This window comes from Hyperoodon ampullatus (assembly GCF_949752795.1).
Source record: "Hyperoodon ampullatus genome assembly, chromosome: 13".
In the NCBI taxonomy this organism is placed as follows: Eukaryota; Metazoa; Chordata; class Mammalia; order Artiodactyla; family Ziphiidae; genus Hyperoodon; species Hyperoodon ampullatus.
In genome coordinates, this window is record NC_136926.1 from 25,938,327 (window position 1) to 25,962,417 (window position 24,091).

The 24,091-nt window shown below is 55.5% G+C and overlaps 1 protein-coding gene across 2 annotated transcripts in view; it reads left to right on the forward strand.

Annotated features, from left to right (window-relative positions):
- BCR (BCR activator of RhoGEF and GTPase) overlaps positions 1-11,043 on the forward strand; it is a gene marked incomplete at its 5' end in the record, with an annotated part of 97,269 nt that extends 86,226 nt beyond the window's left edge. For both annotated transcript variants that reach the window (XM_079717608.1, XM_079717609.1), the window contains 7 exons: positions 5,533-5,592; positions 6,579-6,688; positions 7,983-8,122; positions 8,649-8,783; positions 9,548-9,653; positions 10,095-10,257; positions 10,596-11,043. In XM_079717608.1, coding sequence (XP_079573734.1) covers positions 5,533-5,592; positions 6,579-6,688; positions 7,983-8,122; positions 8,649-8,783; positions 9,548-9,653; positions 10,095-10,257; positions 10,596-10,685 — 804 coding nt within the window. In that variant the 3' untranslated portion in view covers positions 10,686-11,043. The remainder of the gene's footprint in view (positions 1-5,532; positions 5,593-6,578; positions 6,689-7,982; positions 8,123-8,648; positions 8,784-9,547; positions 9,654-10,094; positions 10,258-10,595) is intronic.
- Positions 11,044-24,091: the final 13,048 nt, after the last annotated feature.

Consider the following 24,091-nt stretch of genomic DNA (forward strand, 5'->3'; position numbering starts at 1 on the left):
ACTGTGCCCCTTTTGGGGCGTCCTGGCACCCACACTCCAGCCATCACCAAGCTCTGAGGTATACCCACTCTCAGTCAGTCTCCCCATTCGACCACCAGTTCTGGGCCATTGTGCCCCAGGAGCCCAGGGGAGTGCCTGGCAACATCACCAGATGTGGAAGTGCCACCAAGACTTGTACACACATGTTCTCAGCAGCACAGACCATGACAGCCTCAAACTGGAAAGAACCCAAGCATCCACCAGCTGCTGGTGAGTAGATAAACAAAATGTGGCGTGACCATACTGTGGAATAGTATGCAGCCATAAAAAGGGAAGGATGTTCTGACACACTACAACGTGGATGAACCTTGAGGACCTTCTGCTCAGTGAAATAAGCCAGTCACAAAAGGACAAATACTGTCTGATTCCTCTTGAATGAGGTACCCAGGGTAGTCAAATTCATGGAGGCAGAAAGTAGAATAGAGGCCACTGTGGGGGTGGGGGTGGACAGAGAGTTATTGCTTAATGAGGCAGTTTCTGTTTGGGAAGATGAGCAGGTTCTGGAGATGGACAGTGGGGATGGTTGCACAACACTGTGTATGTACATGTTTACATTACGTATTATATGCATGTATGTCTGGGCACAGAGATACCACAATGAATGAAACAGAGAAGGCCCTGTCCTCGGGGCGCTTGCATTCTAGCAGGAGAGATACACACCAGCCAAAGTGTGGATAAGAGCCCTGGAGACCCGTCGGGCAGGAAGGAGATGGGGAGGGGGCAGCTGATCCTGTCACAAGGTCCCCAAGTCACACCTGCCATCAGGATCATCTCAGGACCATCCACGTTCCGTCCACATGGCCGTTCACCATGCCAGGGCCACTTGTGCGCCTGGGGATGGAGGTGCGGTGGGGGGTCAGAGATGAATGGGGTGAGACTGTTGTAAAATGGGTGGTGATCGTTTTTCACAAACATTTGAGGAAGATTTTAGATGTTCAGCTGTAAAAGTTGTGAACATGTAAAACCACAAGAGCACATCCTTGTACGGATTCCCTGGAATTTGTCCTGAAGAAGCATCTCTCTGCCACCGTGGGGAGAGTGGTGCTGGGACCCAGTCCCTCCTTGGCTCTATTGTGGTCCAGTTTGGGACCCAGTATCTTTTCTTCGTTAACTGACATACCATGCAATGCATCCCTTTAAAGTAGGTAAGACAATGATCTTCAGTAACTTACAGCACTGTACAACCATCACCAACAATCCTGTTTGAGAATGTTTCCATCCACCCCAAACCCTTTCCCTGTTCCCACCCCCAGGCCCGGGCTGACCCGCTTTTTGTCTATAGATTTGCTCATTCTGCATGTTTCCTATAAACAGAACCATACTCCATGACGTGGCCTTCGTGACTGGCTTCCTCCACTTAGCAAAATGTTTTTGAGGGTCACCCGCGTCATAGAGCATTTACTTTATTCCTTTTTTGGCTGGACCACATCTCATCCGTGTATCCACACACCACGTTTTGTTTATCCATCTGTTCACCAGTTGATGGATACTTGGGTTGTTTCCAGCTTGGGCTTGTGATGGTTAATGCTCCATGAATGTGTGCATGGTCTGTGTGTTAACAGATGTTTTCCTCCTTCCTGTGTGGAGACCCATGAGGGGAATCGCCAGGTCAGGCAGCCAAGGTTAACTTTGTGAGGCGCTGCCCTGCTTTTCCAGAAAGGCCACAGCAGCTCACGTCCCCGTGGTGGTGTCCGAGGGCTCCTGTTTCTCCACATCCTCCCTGACCCTTGTTACCATCTGTCTCTTTGATTGGCGCTGTCCTTTGTCTTTTTGGGTGATGCTGTGGCCTGGTTGGGGTCAGGGAAGGGCAGGAAGGAGTTAAAGATGTAGAGGATAGAGTTCCCGAGAATAGACTAGTGAGAGGAGAAGCAGGAGAGCAGATTCCCCTCCTGGGGGGAGTCTCTGGTCCCCTCTTAGGGACCACTCCAGGGAGTGGGTTACAGTGCAGACACGTGGGGCTCAGTCGGGAGGGCTGGGGAGGCCCCCCTGGACCGTCCTGGATATTGACAGTTTTCCAGAGCAAACTACAGTCTCCAACGAGGCTGGTGAGGAGGGAACAGCATTTCCTTTTTGGACAGTTCGGTCCTGCCACCGCCCAAGCTGGGGTGGGTGAGAAGATGCCCCGGGGCTGTCCGTCAGTGACCCGTTCGGCCGTGTCTGCTACAGAGCAGGCAGGGCAGTGCCTGGTCCTCAGCGCCTGCCCCATCCTCACCGCCTCCCTGGCCAGTCGCACAGGGCCATCTTCCAGACACACCTTGGGGCAACCATCCACCGGGCTTACCGCCCACATTTGTTCCTCGGAGGCCCCCCTTGCCCAGCCCTAGGAGAGAGAAACAGGGACCTGGACCTTCGTCCTGGGAAGACAGTTGTGAGCAGGCCCTGTGCCCACCCAGGCCCTGTCTCTGAGCAGTTGGCGCATTCCGTGCCGAGATCCCGACAGCGGCCCTGGGTTTTCCCTCGACTGCCATTTTCCAGTCCTCTCCTCTCCATGGTCCCCACTTGTTTACTTCCCTGTGCTTTCAACAGCCCAGGAGAGAGCGTGCCAGCCTTGAGTGTTGTTTGGGGCTGGACGGAACCGATCCGTGGCCTCACCGTTGTGTTATTCTCATGCTGCTTCCGCTCAGCACGCTCTGTTTGTTGGAGCCGAGCCAGCCTGGGGACCGTCTTCCCACTGGAGCCACCCGGGCACCGCCGTGGCCCAGGTCTGCACTCTGGGGGCTAGTGCGTGCCCCGGCCTCTGGGGCCCGGTGGAGGTGGGGCTGGACGTCGGTGCTGGGGATGGATGGTGGCACCAAACCCCCTTGTTACTGGGCCAGCTGGCTGTGCTCTGGGGGCTGTGGGATGTTCTCCCACCCGAGTCCAGCCCCGGCAGTGCCTACCGTGATGGGGTCACTGGCTGCGGGGAGGTGGGGGGGGTGTCCCCTGAGCACGTCTGCCCTGAGGCAGACTGGCCGGGCAGACACGGGTTACTCAGCGCCTCCAAAGTCACCGACAGGAAACCAGCCACTTGAGAAGGAAGCTTGGCTTTTCTGGGCTTTGGAGAAAATAGTGACGCATCGGAATTCCCAAAACCAATAGGCTGCTGGTGGGGGTGTTTTTCCCATACAAACAAAAAGTAGAACTCACGGGTGATGGGAAACTTTTACCTTGGCTAGACTGCAGGGGCGGGGCTTGCCAAGAAGCCTGGTCAAAAGGCGGAGGAGGCCGGGAGCTCGCCGCACTGCTGCCCGTCACGCTCCTGCCCTGCCACGCTCCTGTCCATTGCGCTTCTGTCCATCACACCCCTGCCCTGCTGCCAACCCCTCGAGCAGCAGGGCTGAGGATGCGAGAGACGCCATGTGCAGCCGCCCTGCAGGGCTTCCTGCGGTACCTCCACCCCAGCCGGGCAGGCCGGAGACGGGTGGCCTCTGTCGAAAAGCACCTTTGTGCTTGCGGCACCGCCCTGTGGACACACATCCGAAACCTCGTGTGCAGGAGCAAGGTGGGCCTGCGGGTGGGCCGGGGATTCCTGGGTGGGTGGTGCCAGGCAGGGTCCCTGCCGCCCGGTGTCGGGCTCTGTTCCCCTCCCTGTCCCTCTGCTGGTCGGCTGGGGCTGGGCTGTGTGTGCCAGTCTCTGTCCTGGGAAGAGGGGAGGGGAGAGGGGCTTAGTGATTACCGTTCTTTGGAGGGAAAGGAAAGGTATCTTTCTGCTGCCATGTCTCCCTGTTTACAACTGCCAGAGGTGGAGGAAAACTGTCCCTTTCCTTGGGAGCAGGAAGAACCGTGCCTGCCCCCTTCCTTCCTGGGCGGCCGGGACATGGGAGTTGGGGGTGAGGGACCAGCAGTGCGCGTCCTTCCCTCCCGCCACACCTGGTCTGGTGGAGAGCTGGGAGCTCCACTGGACCCAGAGCTGTGAGGGCCCTGGTGTCACCCCCCTGCATGCACCCTCCCCCAGAGGAGGTGTGACACCAGCTGGGTGTCAGGAAGCACCATGTGGGAGTGTTCTGTGACTGCTCTCTGCTCACAGACCTGCCCCTCAGGGTGGGGTCCCCACAGCCCAGGAGTGTGGCCCCCGAGACCCTCCTGGAAGAGAAGGAGAACCTGTCACCACACGACCCAGGAGGGAGATGCTCTGCCTCCCTCTGTTTGTCTGTGTCAGTCTGTCCATGCATTTCAGATCCTTGCGAATGGTACCCAGTAGGATCTAGAGGGGAGGTGAGGAAGGCTCACCCCCAGGAGTACCTGCGATGACCTCTGTGCCGAGTGGGGGCAGGGGGAGGGCCTGGGTGCACACACCTGAGAGGTAGGGCTTCAGGGCCTCGCTTTCCAGCTGCCTCCCCTGCACACGGCCCAGGTGGCTGTCTCCTCTCGGGTCCCTTGCAGTGGATAAACAGGTGATGGCTGTCCTGAGCACACTGTGCGCAGTACCGCCATATGTTGGGGTGGGGTGCACGCGTGTGTAGCAATCATGAAGTGTGGTCCTGCTCTTAAGCAGCTTTCTAGTAGCAGAAATGAACCATCATCCAAAGCAAGCGATGAAATCCCGGGGCACCGTGCAAGGAGTGCCAGGCTATGTGGTGTCGGATGGTGGCTCCCTGACCTCGCTTCATACCAGAATCACCTGGGCAGGTTTTGGTTGTGCTGCCGTCAATTCTGCGGAGACTGGGGAGGTATTTCTTTAACAAGAGCTCCCAGGTGCTTATTCGTCCAGCCCAACCCGCTGGTATAGAACATGTGCTCCCCAGAACAGGGGAAATGGAGCCCTTGTGGACAGGGGACACGCAGCCTGACCAGGAAGGTCAGGGCATCTTACAGCAGCACAGTCAGGTGACACTAAACAGCAGGGTCCCGAGGACCGGCGCTCGGACAGTGCTCTATGGGATAGAAGCGAGAGGGGCTGCAGGGAGCCTTTGTCCAGCCCCCGCGCCAGTGGTGTGATTTGGAGCTGGGCTCCGGGTCCTTCTGGGCCTGACTCTGAGCCATGGGCCCGGCCTGGACTGGAGACCCCGCCTGCACGGGCTCCCACAGCCAGAGCTCGGGGCAGTGTCCCCAGCTCTTGGATGACACACCCCCAGGGAGATGCTTTTGAAATCGGGCTTCCCAAAGTCTGTCTAAATCGACTGTTCAGCCTCCTCCAAGCTGCATGAAGCACCTCTGATGCCGGGGGTGGGGGCAGGGAGCAGGATGGCAGGGCTGCCAGCACTGATGTTAGCTCCCATCGGGAAGGGACCGGAGGAGCAGGGTACAGTTCCCGAGCTGTTGCTGACTCATCCCCGGGGCAAGCCTGGGCTACAGGCAGCAAAGGTCTGGGGGCAGGTGGGCTCTGAGGTGCCAGGGGCTTCTAGCAGGTCCTCTCCTCTCTCAGGACCCCTCTTGGTCTCTAGATAGAGGTGCTGGCCAAGGTCTGGCCCCGATTCGACTTAGACATGGAGAAGTAGCAGGCTTGGGCTGCTGCCCGGCCAGGCCTCTGCACAGACCCCAGGGCATCTGATAATCATGGCCCCTTGCTTTCAGCTGGACCCCCAGGCCCTGCAGGACAGAGACTGGCAGCGGACCATCATCGCCATGAATGGGGTATGTACCCATGGGGCTGTGTTGGCACCCGCTTCCCGCCGAAGGCTGGGCTGGTCCCGGTCTCTACCAAAACAGTTGGAAGGAGGCTGAGCCTGAGCCGGTGTCTGAGGGGGAATGTGGCTGGAGGAGGCAGAGGCACCGTAGGGCAGAATCGCTGTGTGCAGGCAGGAGTCCGCCTGGTGGCTGGAGTGCAGTCACCCGCCAGGCACTGAGCATCCCTCCTCAAATGGCAATCCAGTGGCATCATGGGGACAGACAGGGCCTTGACCCTGGGGTCTGCCCGTAGAAACTAAGACCCCTGATTAGCCTTCAGTGCCCCAGAAGGATTTTCTTTTTTTTACATCTTTATTGGAGTATAATTGCTTTACAAAGGTGTGTTAGTTTCTGCTATATAACAAAGTGAATCAGTTATACATATACATGTCCCCATATCTCTTCCCTCTTGCGTCTCCCTCCCTCCCACCCTCCCTATCCCACCCCTCTAGGTGGTCAAAAAGCACCAAGCTGATCTCCCTGTGCTATGCGGCTGCTTCCCATTAGCTACCTATTTTACTTTTGGTAGTGTATATATGTCCATGCCACTCTGCCCCAGAAGGATTTAGACCTTAAAAAGAAAAACTACTACCACACGCCAAAAAAGATCTGGGCATGTAGGACAAAATGTTACCATTTGATAGATAATTCATCTTTTTGTTATATTATTCTCTATACTTTTTCTCTAGTGTTTTGTTGTTGTTATTAGAATTATATAAGAAAGAGAAGCAATGGGGTCGTTGGGGGAGGTTCTGCAGAAGCTGGTCCTTAGATCACCCTGACCATTCCTGGCTTTTGCTGAGTTGGACTAGGGGCCACCCCCCACCTGGGACCTTACCCTGCTCGCCCGGGGTGGGGGGGTGGTGGATAGAATTGCTGAGATCCCAGGGCCCCTGGGAACACAGACTGTGAGGACCAGAAGGGTGAGAGGGTCATGCCCCCTCCACCTGCAGATTGAAGTGAAGCTGTCAGTCAAGTTCACCAGCAGAGAGTTCAGCTTGAAGAGGATGCCTTCCCGAAAACAGACGGGCGTCTTCGGAGTCAAGATCGCCGTGGTCACCAAGTGAGTGGTGAGGGGTTGGGGCTCATGCGTCCCTTGTCCCTAAGGACCAAGGACACCCCCTTGCCAGGTGTTTCTGGAGGAAAGAGCAGGTGTGAGTCTCCTGCTCTGTGCACAGTCACTGCACAGGGACACCTCCCAGGCCCTTGGAGCACTGTGCTCAGCTGCCTCCCATGTTTACCATGAAAGGTGTCCCCATAAGCTCAGGGGTGTCCCACCCCCTTCCTGTGCTGCCCGTGGAGCTGTGCTTGGCAGGGTTTTCTTCCCTCACTCGGAATTTGTCACGATCAGGCCTCCTGTTCAATGATGGAAACGCTGCCCCTTTGTCACAGGTCAGTTGCCAGGAGAAGCTTGTGTGTAGGTTTGAGGGCAGTTCTCAGGGACACAGGCCGCATCCTGCCAGAATCCATTCGCTTCCCCGATTTGGAATCTGGCCGGGCCCTGACCTCGCTGGTCGTCAGGCAGGGACCTGCGTCAGACGCTCCCTGGACATCTTGTGTCCAAATACTGCTCCCTGCTGCACCCCAGCCGTCCCCCCCAGCACCTCTGGGTGGCTCAGGGTGGGAGCAGAGAGCACTGTCAGCAGGCACCCCAGAGAAGCGCTGCTTGTGAGAGTGTCTAGGGACAGAGCTTAGCTGGGTTCCCGAATGCAGTCACTAAACTAGACTGAAGCTGACGCTTCAGACAGCAAGTCTCCTGTGTGTGAAGTGCTCTTACCCCGGCGTCCTTCCTGGAGCTACTGGAATTGTCCGTTGTTAGGACGTGGAAGAGAAAAGTGTAGGATCACAGAAGTCTGAGCACTGGCATGAGGCAGCCCCATGGAGCTGGTCCGCTGGCCGGGCTGCCTGCTAGGCTTAGGGCTCACCTCTGCCCCAGGCCTGAAGGGGTCAGGATTTTCCTCTCGCACAGCAGGTAGGGGGCAGGGCTGAGACCATGTCCCCTGACCCGACTCGGAGACCAGACCGCTTTCCAGGACCCTTGCAGTCACCTGTTAACCCAGGGCCTGGGATCTTTTAACTGACTTCCAGTGGCTGACCTCACTTAGAAAAGCCTCCTGACTGTCCCTCAAAGGTTGTGTGTGACTTGTAGGGTGTCCAGCCATCTGGAGCTGTTGGAAAGGCCCCGATAAGATATAAGCAGTGATAATCGTGAAATCTCAGAACAGAGGGAGAACACACAGAAGGCTCTGGGTGTGCCCAAACCTGGGTGCTTCAGGTGTGCAGAGAGGTGCGGGAATCAGCCCCACTGCAGCCCGAGCCAGGGCTGCCAGGCACTGAGGGCGTCCCCTCCCCTGCAGGAGGGAGCGTTCCAAGGTGCCCTACATCGTGCGCCAGTGCGTGGAGGAGATCGAACGCCGGGGCATGGAGGAAGTGGGCATCTACCGCGTGTCCGGAGTGGCCACCGACATCCAAGCACTGAAGGCGGCTTTTGACGTCAGTGAGTGTCGGGCTGGGCAGTGCGGGATGGTGGTGTGGGCACAGTGCCCAAGCTGAGATGCCGGTGTGCCCGTTTATGTTACAATGAGAAGGAAATGGCGCTGTGGGAGGAGGTTCTGCACAAGCCAGTTCTTAACCCGTCCTGACCACACGGGCGTGGCTCTTGCGGAGTTGGACCAGGGGCTTCCGTGGGGGCGGCCCCATCTCGCACCGGGGCTCCACCTGCTTGACCCCAGCCGGGAGTGGAAAAGAGGTGCCAACCAAAGCCCAGGGGTCAGTGTGTCTGGCTGCAGAGAAGCCGGTGGAACTGCCCCAATTGCCAGATAAGGACACGAGACCTCAGAGGGTCCTGGCAGTGGAAGGGGACAGAGCCGGGACTTCGGCCTGGCCTGGAGCCCCGGACGTGTGGGCCCAGCCCCAGTTACAGCTCCCTTTGGGTGACCAGCATGGGCCTGGCCTGTGACTCAGAGGGTAGAAGCGACTCGGGGTCCATTGTGGGCCTTGTTCTACGTCTGCGCTCTCTCCAGACAACAAGGACGTGTCGGTGATGATGAGCGAGATGGACGTAAACGCCATTGCCGGGACGCTGAAGCTCTACTTCCGAGAGCTGCCTGAGCCCCTCTTTACCGACGAGTTCTACCCCAACTTCGCCGAGGGCATCGGTGAGTGAGGGGGGTCAGGGGCGAGGTGAGGGAACCCGAGTTCCAGCCCAAACCCTGCGTGTGGTGGGGGACCGAGAACCAAGCCGGTCCTGAGAGGCCTCTGCCCATCCTCAGCGGACTGCCCGCTGTCCCGGTCCCTCCAAGTCGCCCAAGAGGCTGCAGCAGCTAGCACTGCTGTGGACACGCCTGGGTGCAGGGTCCTGGAGGCCACTGTCCTCCTCACCTACCCCAGGTCCTGGCCCCGTCAAGCAGGGCTTCAAGCCCGACCTGACCCCCAGTCCACCTGGAGAGTGGGGAGCACTGGCGCATGGGGCAGCTGCGGCCTCCGCACCTCCCTCCAGGGCCGTTCAGCAGAGGACCTGGCCCCCTGGGTGCACAGGGTGATGTGATGAGGGGGCCTTGGGGCCTCGCGGCCCTCCTGCTTGTCACTCTTCCTGCTTTATTCCAAGCCCGGCTTCCCCTGCCTTGGGCTCTTCCGAACAGGAGGCGGGAACAGCCGAGTGTGCCAGGAGGGCAGCTGTGCCCGGTGCCTCCTGCCGCTGGTCCCTTTGGTGCCGTTGACCCCTTTGAGATTCAGAAAAGGCGTCCAGGGTGGCTGGCTCCCCACCCCAGCTCCCACCACAGCGTCCTCAGTGGGGGCCAGTGCTGTGAGGCAGGACGGTGACGGCCCTGGGCTGTCCTGTGCCCTCCGACACGGGCCCTGGGAGAGGCCTCCAGCCCATGCTTGCGACCCTGAGAAGTAACCGCCCCCCCGCCCCCCGTAGCTCTCTCAGACCCCGTGGCAAAGGAGAGCTGCATGCTTAACCTGCTGCTGTCACTCCCGGAGGCCAATCTGCTGACATTCCTCTTCCTTCTGGACCACCTGAAAAGGTAACCCCAGCTCCTATGTGGAGGCTCAGGGCTCCGGGACCCCCAAGGGCAGCAATGAGGGGGGTCCTCCATGCTCCGCTGTCTCCCCAGTGTCAGACTCCCCGGCACCCAGGGCCTTCTCTCTGCACCTGCCCCGGTCTGTGGTTATCCCCTCTGGGTACCAGAGCCACTGCCACCCCCATCCCTGTCTGCCACAGCGAGTGGTATGCTCGGATCACCACCACCACCGCCCCCCATCCATCCCAGAACCGGCCCCTCCACCTGGTGGCCTTGAGCACTCTTCATCCCGGGCCCCTCTGACCCAGAAGAGCCAGGGTGGGGTCTGCTTTCTGCACAGCTGGGGCTGAGCCCTTCCTCCCTGGGTGGCCTGGGTCCCCGCCCACCTCCATCCTCAAGGTGGTGTCACAGCAGCACCCGCTCTTCTGCCTCGGCCCTCCGCAGGGTGGCAGAAAAGGAGACAGTGAACAAGATGTCCCTGCACAACCTCGCCACGGTGTTCGGCCCCACGCTGCTCCGGCCCTCAGACAAGGAGAGCAAGCTCCCTGCCAACCCGAGCCAACCCATCTCCATGACCGACAGCTGGTCCCTGGAGGTCATGTCCCAGGTACGATGGCCCTTGCCACCCGGCCTGACACAGGTGGCCTCTGTCTGCCCCTCCCTGCGTCCTGCCAGTGGTTCCCACCGAGTTGTGCAGGGTGGGTGTCCAAGGTTTGGAGAGGGACTTGTCCAGGGCCACGAGGCAGGGAGGAGTGGGGAGGACCCAGGCCACCGCTTTTTCCTCTGTACCTTTGTGGGGTTTCTCAGGGCCCGCCCCACCTGGCCGTCCTTTAGGGGCAACCAGATCTCTTGCTGTGAGGGGCTTGTGTCACCAGCAGGGCCCTCGGGGCTCTGCTGGAAAGGCCTCTTCTCTGAGCCGCTGTCCCCTCCTGCTCTGCCCGGCAGGTCCAGGTGCTGCTGTACTTCCTGCAACTGGAGGCCATTCCTGCCCCAGACAGCAAGAGACAGAGCATCCTCTTCTCCACCGAAGTCTAAAGGCCCAACTCCACCTCCAAGATGGCGGCAGAACGTCCTGGGAACCCCTAGGGAAATGGGCTATCCACAGAGCAGGAACCGAACCTTCTAGAGGAGTCATTAGGCCACCCCCCAGGGCCAGGCTGCTGCCAAGAGACAACTACCCAAGGCAAAAGGCCAAGTGGCCTGGGCAGTTCCAGGCCCACCTCCGGTGGGGCCTGAGAACTCTGGGCTGGCCTCAGACTGTGGTTTTCTACGCCGCCACCAGAGGGCGCCCCAAGCCAGCCCTCGTGTCCCCGGTCACGGGCCTGGGCGGGACCAGGCAAAGGGAGTGGTTTTTACGAATTTAACTTATGAGAGTTTAAAGATTTCTACTGGATCACTTGTCGAGATGCATCCTCTCCAGGGAGAAGGGAACAGGAGCAGATTCCCTTGGTATCGTGTCTTGAATAAATACTGCTGCTGCTTCGTGCCCAGGGGCCAGGCCCTGTCCAGCGTGGGTGGGGGCGTTTCGATTTCCCAGACTTAGAAATTCAACTCCTGTTTGTAACAGGGTTTGAAAAGCTAAATCTACACTGTTCCTTTCTTCTTTCTTTCTAGAAGGATTTGTGCAGAAATGGGTCTTCTTCCTGTTCTATCCTGTTGCTTTGTTTTTGCTGATCACATGCCCCTCGGAAGGCAGCTCCCTGCGGAGCTGCGTAACGTCCAGGACTGGACACCAGGGGAGGGAGGCCCAGCTGCGCACTTTATGGCTGGTTGTCTAGGGAGAGTGATCCTGTTCACCATCCCGACTGCCCCACCGGGCACGCACTCTCCTCGTCAGCTCGGAAAGGCCTTGATCTCTGGCCTCCTCCGGCCTGTGGCCCATCTACCCCCAAATCTCCCTTCCCCTAATCATGTCCCCCCCCACCCAGATCACTTCATTCCTAGCTCTTTGCTACACACACTCAGCAAACTTTTGTAAAGTTTTCCTCTGGGCGGCGGCAGCTTACCGACAGCTTGTTTTAAACTTTGATCTGGGGCTTCCCTGGTGGTGCAGTGGTTGAGAGTCCGCCTGCCAATGCAGGGGACACGGGTTCGCGCCCCGGTCCGGGAAGATCCCACATGCCGTGGAGCGGCTGGGCCCGTGGGCCATGGCCGCTAAGCCTGCACGTCCGGAGCCTGTGCTCCGCAACGGGAGAGGCCACAACAGTGAGAGGACCACGTACCGCAAAAAAAAAAAAAAAAAAAAAAAAAAAAACTTTGATCTGAATAGCCTTTTGATACTTGAATATTTTTAAGTTTTATACATAGTTTCTAATTTTTTTCCTGACAGATTCAGATTCCTAATAAGATGTTAGAATGTACTCTGTGGACAATCCATGTCCCAGCGGCATCTCATCTTCCTCTGAGCGCCAGCTCTGTTTCATCAGGAGCCACTCCTGAAGTCTCCTGAGCATCTGGAATTGGGGTGGGGGGGATTAGGAACAGGCTGGGCCGAGGATAGGGGCTCCTATCCCGAAGCAGGTGGAGGGACAGAGCCCCCCACGCTCCACACACCTGTGCGGAAGCCAGGATGCGCCTGGTAACCCTCCTGACCATCTGACTTAGAGGAAAGAGAACTGGGGAAACCACTAAGTATTTTGAAGAAACAAATCTGTGAAGAATTGCATCACTTTTTTCAAAAAAGGGATGGGGGCAAGGAGAGAAGAAACTTCCATGCTGGACTTTCAGGAAGAGAGGATGTAGCTGAACCGGAGGAGGGATGCGGTGGCATGACTCAGGAAAAGGCGTTTGCTTGTCACGCGATTAGACTAGTAACAGGTAGCACTGTCCGGGACCCTTCCCGTGTCCCTGGCTGGGTGGGAAGGCTCAGCTGGTGTGTCAGCGGGCAGCTCCTGCCCGAGGTCAAGGCACACAGGGGGCCACGTGCCCCCCCAACTCTACCCTCTGCTCGTGGACCTGCGGAGGCAGGGACGGAAAAAGAAGTCACTCGAAGGTCTTAAGTCTGCATACTGTATTTATTTAGTTGTACTTTTTTCTCGTGAGGAGAGCAGACCCACCGTTTTAAAGCAGTGCTGCTCTCCTGGGGGATGAGGGCGAGGAGCAGGGTCCTCTGTGCTTTGCGTGTCTCTGGGATCCATAGGTTTCCCGGGCCTCCAGTCCCTGGCCTCTTCTGGCCTGGCTTCCCATCCCCGTCTGGCCCTGCAGGGGGAACACACTTTACTTAGAAAAGCTAGACCTGGCCCCAGTTTCTTTTTCCCTGGAGTCTCATGATTTGCGTCTGTCGCATTGAAACTGGAAAGCAATCTCTCAGTGTCTGTGCCAATTTTCGTTCCTTCCCCCCATCTCCTTCCTCTATTTGCTTGTTATTTATGTAGGATGCGTGGCATTTAGTGATGGAATGACCACTCTTTCTTGTTCAGCTGTCAAAGCACTCCTTTGCCGAGCCTCAGTGGTGGTGGTCGCTTTGGGTCGCTGGGCGTCCCTGTCGTCCATCTGACACTCAGGCCTGAGGGTCGGCAAAGCCGGTGGGCAGGTGATTACCTGGAGGCCAGACGTGACCTTCCACAAGGCTCAGCCGCTGGACTTGGCAGCGAGAAGTGATGCCTCGCTGTCTGGGCCCTAGGTCTGGGTCTGGAGCCTGAGCAGAGGGCAGCCCAGCCTCGGGCTGCAGGTGGCAGGCAGTCTCTCCACAGCCACATGTCTGAGTTTGAGCTCGGCCATGTCTGTACCACCACAGGGGAAAGGACAGCTGCTACTTTCATTAAAGTTCCCCGAGACAACTTGTATCAGTGGTGATGGCTGCAGTAGAAAGAAACATCGTGATCAGAGCCTCTGGGAGCATCCCCGGAGCCACTGGGTTGGGGCTGAGGATGGGCTTTGGAGCTGGAAGAAGAAGCAGGTGGAGTGGAGAGGTGGGTGTCCAGGAGGCCTCCCTGAGGGTAGTGGGCACTGCTGGGGACAGGCCAGGCCCAGGGCGCCCACTTGCCCACAGGAAGTCGCCCTGCTGAGCATGGGGCCGTCTGGTTTGGGACGAACGGCAGAGGGGACACCAGCCGTGCCAAGCCCAGGGGCAAGGAGGGCTCCAGCCTCACAGAGCCTAGCCTTGCACGAGCCCCTCAGCCTCTTTGGTTTCCTGTGGTGCTGCCAGGTGCGGCCTTTCTGTTGCCAGCAGACGGGACATGGGTCACTCTTAGCCATTACCAGCCTTGCCCACAGAAAAAGCCACCCAGCTTACAGGGAAGCCACACCCAGGTGGAGAGGGGTGTGCAAGATGGACTCTGCTGATGCAGCTTGGGACAAGCTGGGGTCACACCCACTTGGACCCCTATTGCCATGCTCGGTGCCTGTCAGCCATCACTCCGAGGCTTCCCCAGGGTCTTCATGTACACCATGCCATCTGCCCACCTGACACCTGCTGATAAGGAAAGGGCTGCCACTGGCCCTCCTCCAAGTATTTGGCCCCTAAAAGGCTACTTAGCTCTCTCTATGCCTACCTTCCTATTTGAAAATCTGTTCTAAAAAAAGAAAAAGCCCCATTGCATCTCTTACTAGGAGTTGATTTTGGGGGCAAGCTGACTGTCCCCATGTTCCTGAGAGCAGGGGCTGTGTCCAGCCAAGCCCAGGCCAGTGGCATGGCCCAGGGAGCAAGACCGTTCACTGCTATGGAATTTGAGGTCTTACAACTCAAAGACCCTCAGAGGCCTCTTAATCCAATCCCTTTACTTGGTAGGTGGGTAAACAGGTGCGCGAAGGCCTCCCCACACACCCGGTGTCCCAGAGTTGGTTGAAGAACAGAGGCTGGGATCTTGGTGTCTTGATCCCTATAGGCTGGCTCCCTTTCTGCTGGACTGGACATGGCCAGCTGAGCAGGCCCTGCGCCGAGGCATAGCGTCAGTCACTTGGTGGAAACGAGCTCAGCAGCTGGGGATGGGGAGGTTCAAATGGGATTCTGGCCGAGAAAGGGCCCTGAGGAGCATGGTCTACATGGGCTCAGGTCCTGAGCCACTGCCGGCTGAGCAGCCCCGGGAAGAGGGGGCACCAGGATGGTGGCCGCCCCAGACATGGGGCTTCCCTGGGGCTTGAGGGCTTGAATGACCCCTGGGGGTGGGCCTCCCAAACCCAAGGCCTGGCCCCAGGGCCAGTGTGGGAAACCGGGACCCATGCAGAGGGAAACAGATGCTGCAGCTGCTTGTTTAAATAAAACCACCAGTTAAAAACTGCCTCGCTGGGTGGCGCTGCCCTGGTTCCCTCTGGGGCTCCCCAGCCCCCATAAGCCCAGCCTCCCCACTGCCGCTGGGCCAGAAGGAGGGAGAAGCAATGGGGAGAGGGGAATGGCTGCTGTTTCTTCTATTTTCTGAAAATAACGTTTCCAATGTCGGGGTGGCGATCAGAAGTTAGTTGGAACAGGCTATGGCATCTGTGACTTTTGTCTGTGTTCTTCATTAGATAAGCACTCCTGATCTGCATTTCCCAAGCAGAGCCCTTTCATCTGGTGACGGCCAGGAAGAGACTCCTGGGACTCCTGGTCAGTGGGCAGCGGCTGCAGGATCCTGTCCACCCTGACAGGCTGGCCTCTAGCCTCTGAGTCTCAGCCCACCCAAGCCATCTCATGCTAACCCCGCCTCCAGGTGGTGCCATGCTGGGGTACTAGAGGGTAGTAAATTCCTCCTCCACCAGCTGGCATTGTCCACACCCTCCTTTTGCTCCTTTCTGGCCCCCCGAGTTTTCTAGACTCCCCTGCTCCATGGTAGTTATGAACTGAATTGTGTCCCCCAAATTCACATGTTGAAGCCCTAACACCAAGTGTGACCGTGTTCAGAGATTACCTTTTAGGAAGGTAATTAAGATTAAATGAGGTCATAAGGGTGGAACCCTAATCTGATATGACTGGTGGCCTTATAAGAAGGGGAAGAGAGGGACTTACCTGGTGATCCAGTGGTTAGGACTCTGCACTTTCACTGCCAAGGGCCCTGGGTCGGGGAACTAAGATCCCACAAGCCACGCAGCACGGCTGATAAAAAAAAAAAAAAAAGGAAGAGCCACCAGTGATCTCTCTCCACTTCTCACAGAGGAAAGGCTGTATGAGTACACAGAGAGAAGGGGCTCAGCTGCAGTAGAGGCCTCAGGAGGAACCAACCCAGATGGCACATTGACCTTGAGAAAAATCAATGTCTGTTTAAGTCCCTGGTCTGTGATTTATTGTTATGGCGGCCTGAGTCCACTAATACAGTGGCCTTTGGCTATTCTGACCCCTGGATGTGGACCCAAGCATGGAACTCGAGTCCTCCCCATGCTGCTCCGGGTTAACGACCCTCTTAAAGGGTCCCAGGGTGGTTGACTGATCACACCAAGGGCAGGGGGCTATCACCCTCCTTGTCCAGGCCATACCAGTGAACCTCATGGATGAGCACTTTCTGAGGGACTGAGGCTGCTCCTCTGCGTGTCCCCAAATGAGGTGCACCAAGTGCCCGGCTGGACCTCACAGGCCACATGTCCCAAGACAGGCCTCAGGGCCTCTGGCCAGTTCAGCCAGGTCACCAAGGGCTCAGTCCGCACACCGACTCCTTTCCGTCCCCCTCCTCCTCCTCCTCCTCAAGTCAACTGGAATCTCTTCCAGTTCACACTTGGCCCGTGGCTCCTCTGGTGACCCAACCACAGACACCGCCTGGGTGCTGGCCAAAAAAAGAAAGGTGGGGGGCTGTGAGTCCTGAAGATGATTCTCGATTCTCAAAGAGGAGACATGGGCATGTTCGGAGCCTTGGGATGTGTGCAGGATTCTCAGGAGACTAGTTTGCAAGGGGGGGCACCAGCGGCTGAGGGAGAGGGCCCAGGGTCCAGAGGCCAAGGCTTGGGCAACTCGGGCAGCTCCCAGAGCCTCACCTGTAATTTATTTTTTTGGCCGCGCTGCGCAGCTTGTGGGATCTAGTTCCCCGACCAGGGATTGAACCTGGCCAGGCCCACAGCAGTGAAAGCGCGAGATTGCCAGGGAGCTCCCTCCTCACCTGTAAACTCGGGACTTGCTCACTCTGACACTGGGAAGGGGCACACACAGGCTGAGGAGTGCCAGTTAAGCCTCAGGCACATTTGGGTGGAATCCCTTTATCCAGCTCATCATCCCTTGTCTTCCGTGTCCCCACCACGATATGCCGTTGTTTCCTGAGGTCCCCATGGAGTTGAACCAGGAGGCTGCACAAGGGTGACTGCTTTCTGTGGATGGGGACCTAGAGCTGAGAGATGACAGAGGAAGCATTTCCAGAGCCCTTGCCACATGCCAAGCCCTGCCCTTGGGACGCTTACAGTCTCCGGGGCCATAGACATTACCGTTTTCTAGCCATGTGATTGCCGTGTGCAGAGAAGCATGGTGTCCAGGGGGGCACTTATTGGGGTGGGGACCTATTATTTAGTTCCCCAGCATCCCTGACTGGTGTGGGAGAATTGCCATTTTCACAAAAGAACTGGAAGTACAGAGAATTTGAGGGCCATACTCGAGGTCACACAGCTGTCCTGGCCAGAGTTTGGGCTCAAGTCCAGAGACCAGCAGACTTGGTACATGGGTTCCCTTCTTGCTGGCATCAGTTTCTCTGACTGTGAAACAAGAGGGTTTCATGATCTCTGATCTCTGTGGGCTGTGAGGAAGGGGGGACACCTGTCCTGAGTTGGTGTCCTTCCTATGTCTCTTCTGGATCACCTGCAAGCCAGCTGGGCATCCCAAGGAGTCTCCTGGGGTTCACACCATGGCTGCTGGGTACCTGAGTCCCTCTCAGGGCGAGCAGCCCATCTCTGTCTGCAGACACATCTTTGCTCAGCTGACAGCTGAACGTCTCCTGGGACTCGGCGCACCCCTGGCTCCAAGAGAGGCATGTCAAGAATCCCAAGCTGATGTCCTGGCACTCGGAGCTGATGATTTGCTAACGGCTGGGGACAGTTGTTTTCTGATTAAAACTTGGCCTGTGGTCCCTGCCTGTTTGGGTCCTCCAGCTGTGGTGCAGACAGAGCAGCTGGGCCCGAGTGGAACAGTCAGTGTTGGGGGTGAGCATCAGGGTGAGCTGAGGGGGTCACTAGGAAACCAGAGGCACAGAGCACAAGGGGGTTCCAGGCTGCAGCACTCCACCCATCTCAGTGGTGATGAGACCCCAACACTGCAGGGCTGACCTGGGGGGGAAGTGTCAGCCTCTGAGGCTGATCATCACAGTGTCCCAAATCCTGCCACTTGGTGGTCGTGGGCCGTGGAGGCTGGGCCCTGGGAGGGGCCCACACAGTGATAAATGCTCTGGGCACCTCGCCAGGTCCCTTCTTGCTCCTGGCCCGCAGCTGCCCAAATTGCCTGCTCTTTCTGCCCCTCCAGTCCTGACAAGCCGAGGAGAAGGGACCAAGGTGTGGTAAGGCTGATGGGACCACCCAGCGCTGAGGCCCAGCCACACACTGGGGTGAAGTCTGGACAGTTCCATGCACTCCACCCTCTGATCTGTGTCCTCTCCTCTGACCCCATCGCCGTGCCTGGCCTCCAGCCTCCCCAGGTCTCCTGACTCTCAGGGTCACCCTCCCCATCCTGCATGTGCCATGAGGGCAGTCTTCCTAAAGAAGATCTCACAACATGTCACTTCCCTGTCCTAAAGCTGCAGTGACCGGCCCCTGTCCACATTATAGAAGCCCAGTTCCGAGGTCTAGTGGCAGAGGCTCTCTCTGCCTCAAATCCTCCTCAAATGCCACCTCCTCCCAGAATCCTGCTGACCCCTCCGGGACACCTTAGCAGCATCTCACCTGATTCAGGACCAGGTTACACTGCTGTCCCAGGCAGAGAAGGCTCTCAGAGGCTAGGGACCTGGTCAAAACCATCTTTGTACCCTCTTCCACCCACCCACCCACCCAACCCTGCACAGGTGTGGTTCAGCAGACCTGGTTCCTACTCAGGAAATGTCAGTAGCCTCCTGCTTGGTGGAAAATGGCACTTTTGCTTTGGAATTTCAATGGCAGAAAATCTAGGTTAGTAGTTTTGGTTCATTAAAAGTACTTTGCTGTGTATAAAGATGTTCATAGGAACTTTATTCCTAATGTTAAAGGGTAATGTTTTAAAAAGGTAAAATCATGACTCTTATACAAATATAAAATAAACATATATCAAAGAGTTTACTTAACTCATTCATTAAATGAGGGAACCAGTAAGATGTTACCATCAGTTCAAAGGAGAACTCCAAGGTCAGACACATATATAGAACAGAAATACTGAAATGAACTTGGAGGCAAAACTGGTTTTTCCACTGTGGGAGAGGTTTGTCCCTGGACAAGAATTATTTGCATTGCTGTCAATTTTCTACAATATTGCAAAAGAGCTCAAAGACAATATAAGGCCCAAAGCCCCCGCAGAATCAGAATCAGATAACCTAGAAGGGTGTGTACCAAGGATGCATATAGCTTCCCATTGGAGACTCCAGGAATCTTTTTTTGCTTAATCCAATTTTCATTCCACAGATAGCTCACAACTGGAGACAACCCAAATGTCCATCAATAGAATGGATAAACCATGGAATGGTAAATTCATACAGTGCAATACTACACAGCAACCAAAATGATATTCATTTTGCATGCCACAGATGCATGCAATAAGATGGATGAATCTCACAGAATTCATGTTGTGTGAAAGAGGGTAGACACAAAAAGATACTTGCTGTAGGCTGAATAATGCCCCCTAAAGATATCCAGTCTTTCCCTGGGACCTATAAATGTTACCTTATTTGGAAAAAGGGTCTTTGCAGATGTGATAAATTAAGGATCATGAGATGGGGGTTATTCTGGATTATCCAGGTGGGCCCTAAACGCCATCATGAGTGTCCTTATATATAAGAATATATATTCCTTATATTCCTTATATATAAGAATCAAAGGGAGATTTCACACAAACACAGAGAAGGCCATAGACCAAGGCAGAGATTGGAATGATGCAGCCACAAGCAAAGGAACATCAAGAAATGCAGGCAGCTGGCAGAAGGTAGAAGAGGCAAGGGATGGATCCTCCCCCAGGGCCTTCTGAGGAGACTCAGAGATGCTGACACCTAGATGTTGGACTTCCAGCCTCTAGAACTGTGAGATGATACATTTCTTTTGGTTTAAGCCACCAAGGTTGTGGTAATTTGTTACAGCAGCCCTAGGAAATCAATACAATTCCATTTATTTAAAGTTCAAAATCAGCCCATATTCATCCTGAGTTAGATGTCAGAATGTGGTTACATTTGGGGAGGATGTAGTGTTGGCAGGGGAGAGGAGGGACTTGGCAAACTGCTCAAGTTCTTTTTCTTGACCTTCACTTTTTTGTATTTCATTGAGTTGTATATTTATTTTGTGCACTTTAATATAAAAAAAGTATCTCTTGTCCTCCATGCAGTTCTTACAGGGCTGGCGTGAAGATCTAAATGATATTGAGTCCTGTTTGAACTGTAAATGCTGAAACAGATGCAACATGAATGCCCTTCACAGTCACCAGGTGTTTACTGGGTGCTGGGCATCATGCTAAGCTCCCTTCATGCATTATCCCACTTAATCCCCCCAACCCACAACAGCTCCCATTTTGTAGATGAAGAAACTGAAATGCAAAAACAAATGGTTAGTAAGTGAAGCCAGGATTCAAACCCAGGCTGTCTGGTGATGAGGACCGTGACCTAAGTCCTACAGAAATGTTGAATGATTGATTATCTCCAGACTATTAAACCATCTTGGCTATTCCAGTTTTAAAAAGAAAGGTACAGATCATTATGTATAGTAGACTACCATTTGTGTAAAAAAAAAAAAGGAAGCTAAAGAACCAATCTGCTTATTTTGGATATTTGTTTATATTCAAAAAATACTTTTATCAAGAAACTGAATACATTTAGTTGCATCTGGGAAGAGGAACTACAGCAATGGAGACGGGGTTGAGAAGGTGCTTTCTAAATTTTGAAATATATAAATGTATTAGAAATTTATTCAGAAACAAAAGAAACAATGATTATAACAAAAACCATCAGAGAATTACATGAACAACGTTATGCCAATGATTTGGAAAACATTAACAAAAGACACTTTCCTGCAAAAATATAACTCAGTAAAAATGACACAGGAAGAAAAATTCTGTCTAGACTTAGGACCAATAAAGAAATGTTGGGGCTTCGCTCGTCGTGCAGTGGTTAAGAATCCGCCTGCCAATGCAGGGGACACGGGTTCCAGCCCTGGACCAGGAAGATCCCACGTGCCACGGAGCAACTAAGCCTGTGTGCTACAACTACTGAGCCTGTGCTCTAGAGCCCGCGAGCCACAACTACTGAGCCCACGTGCCACAATTACTAAAGCTCGCGCACCTAGAGCCCGTTCTCCACAGAGAAGCCACCGCAGTGAGAAGCCCACGCATTGCAATGAAGAGTAGCCCCCACTCGCCACAACTAGAGAAAGCCCGCGCGGGGCAACGAAGACCAAATGCAGACAAAAATTAATTAATTTTTAAAAAAGTTGTGCTTTTTTTAAAAACCTGCATCCCATCTCCCCCCAAATCTCCGGGGAGTACCGGGAGGGCAGGGCTTCTGTGTTTTCCCACCACTGTCTAGCTCAAGACCAACGCCGTCCTTGGCACGCTATAGATACGTCCCTGAATGTTGGACCTCTTGGCTAAGCCGAGCCTTTGGGATGATGAAGCGTTAACACATCACTCGGCAGTACCCAGTGCATCCTCCACGAGCATCCGCCAGCCAAAGCTCGAGCAGGAAGCATGACGCATGCGCATTGCCTGCCTGAGGCCTTTCTGTGGCCGGCCGGATGGTAAGGCGCCTGCGCGATCCGAGCCGGGAGGGACACGAGCCAAGTGGGCTGTGCTGCAGACGCTGCGCGGCGGCGGATGTGGGCGGGGCCTGTACCGCGCCTGCGCAGTCTTCGGCGGCCGTGTGGGACGGACAAGAGGCGGGTCGGGGGCGTGGGCCGCGAGGGAGGCTGGGCGGGCCGGGCGAACGGCGCCGCGGGGTTGGCTGCTGCCCTGAGGCCGGACTCAACGGATTCGGGCCGCGCCACCGGGCGAGCGCGCCGCCCGGCCCCAGCCCGGAGCCAGCGAGCAAGCGAGGCGGCGCCGCGCGGTAAGAGCCGGGGCCGGGTGCCCTGAGTGTGCGCGGCGGGAACGTCCCTCTACTCAGCGCCGCCCGCGCGGCCAGGCCCCGGCGGCCCCGCAGACCCCGGCGGCCCGCGCCTGCGCCGTCCCCTCCCGGGCCCCCCGCCTGGCGCGCGCCTGCGCCATCCCCTCGCGGGCCCCCGGGCAGCTCAAGCCGCGACCCCGGCCGGCGGGCGTCCCGGCTCCTTGCGGCCCGGCTGGTTCTGCGGCCGCGCCCACCGGTGTCCTCTCGTCGCGCCCCAGGAGAGGCTGGGGCCGTCGCCCCATAGCCCCTGGCCCCCAGGCCTTTAGTCCCTGGCCTCCATCCCCGGGCCCGAGGATGCGGCGGGCGGCCGACCCGGGCCTCCTGCGGGCTCTGCTTCCGCCGGGCCGCGCCCCCACCCGCGCCCAGCTCCGCCGGCGGGGTCAGCCCGGAGCAGGAGGAGTATCCTTTTTTCTCCAGACCTGGTTAATTGCATCAGGTTGGATGTGAATAATCTTGTGTTCTGCCGAGGAAATTCTGCCTTTCCCGCAGTGTGGTCATTGTATGGCTTCAGTGGTTACGTTTAAGACATCAGAGTTCGTTTCTGGGCAGCTCCCCTGGAGTTGACTGGAAAAGAAACAGTTTCCACTCAGTTTTGGCCCATTTACAAAACCAAGTAACTCCTGTGATCATTCAAGCGCAGAGAATCTTGATTTGTTAATGCCCTTGGTAATTCGCGGGCAAGCACGGGAGGACCCAGGGAAAATTCCCATAAATTTGCCGTCCTGTATTGATCGCAGGGGGAAATGTCTGTGTTGTATTTAAAAAAAAAATCATCTTCAGCCATTGATAATGTTTTGTAAGTTTGCAACAGATGCAAGAGACTAAAAAATGTTTGCTGTCACCCCGGGGGCTGCATCTTGAGATGAAATCAGAGCCTGGGGCTTGGTAGATACCAGCAGACATCACTATAATATGGGTAGGTTATCAAATAGACACATCGATGCAGAAGGGTAAGGAGAAGTAGGGTATTGACCTAGGTAAGATTTTTTTCTATAAAGAGATAGCTGATCCAGTAATTTTTTTCTCTTGAAAGATGTCTCCTTTTCTCCTTTGAATGAGTGTACTCCAAGCATCTTGAGATAGCTGGAGAATGCTTTTAATTGCCTGTGCATACTCTACGTATGTAGGGATTTTCTTGACATTCATTTTCAGTAAGAAAGTGAGGGCTTCCCTGGTGGCGCAGTGGTTAAGAATTTGCCTGCCAATGCAGGGGACATGGGTTTGAGCTCTGGTCCAGGAAGATCCCACATGCCGCAGAGCAACTAAGCCCGTGTGCCACAGCTACTGAGCCTGTGCTGTAGAGCTCGCGAGCCACAACTACTGAAGCCGGTGCACCTAGATCCTGTGCTCTGCAACAAGAGAAGCCACCGCAGTGAGAAGCCCGTGCACCACAACTAGAGAGAGCCCACGCACAGCAACGAAGACCCAACACAGCCAAAAATAAATAAAATAAATTTTTTTAAAAAGAAAAGAAAGTGAATATTGTGCCATAGAAAAGCTTTATCACTCTGCACCTTGGCAACAGTCCAAATATCTAAGTGTGCAGTTCAGCATCATAGTGAGTGGGAAGTGATTATAGCAGTTTTGGTTAAGGTGAGGTTTGTATCAAAATTTCTGTTTTGGGCTTCCCTGGTGTCGCAGTGGTTGAGAGTCCGCCTGCCGATGCAGGGGACACGGGTTCGTGCCCCGGTCCGGGAGGATTCCACATGCCGTGGAGCGGCTGGGCCCGTGAGCCATGGCCGCTGAGCCTGCGCGTCCGGAGCCTGTGCTCCGCAGGGGGAGAGGCCACAACAGTGAGAGGGCCGCGTACGGCAAAAAAAAAAAAATTTCTGTTTTAAACTTGAACTTTTGGGGTTGTGTATCTGCAGTGTGTCCTCTTGAGACGGGATTTCTCTGAAGCAGAGGTTCTCTTTATAACTGACTCCATAAAGTACATCTTATATTTTAGATGACTCAGATGATAGTATTGCTTTGGTTCAAAATTATTATTAGGAATGGGTTTTCATAATACATTAAGACTTGCTGTATAACCATGTACATATTTAAATCACATGGCTAACTTGTCCATAGTCATTACGCAAACTCTCCACCTCAGTAGAGGAACGGTGGCAGGGTGTCAGTAGGTGAGTTAAATTCTCTTGGCTTTATGGCTTTGGGCAAGTCGGTTTTCCTTTCTGGGCTTCATTTCCCCATCTGTAAAGTGTGGGGTTTGGGAGTGGAGATGGAAAGGAGCTTGAGTTGCCAATTTTAATGTTTAATGGATCTTTGCCTACTTAGTCCTCTTCAGCCAGGGGT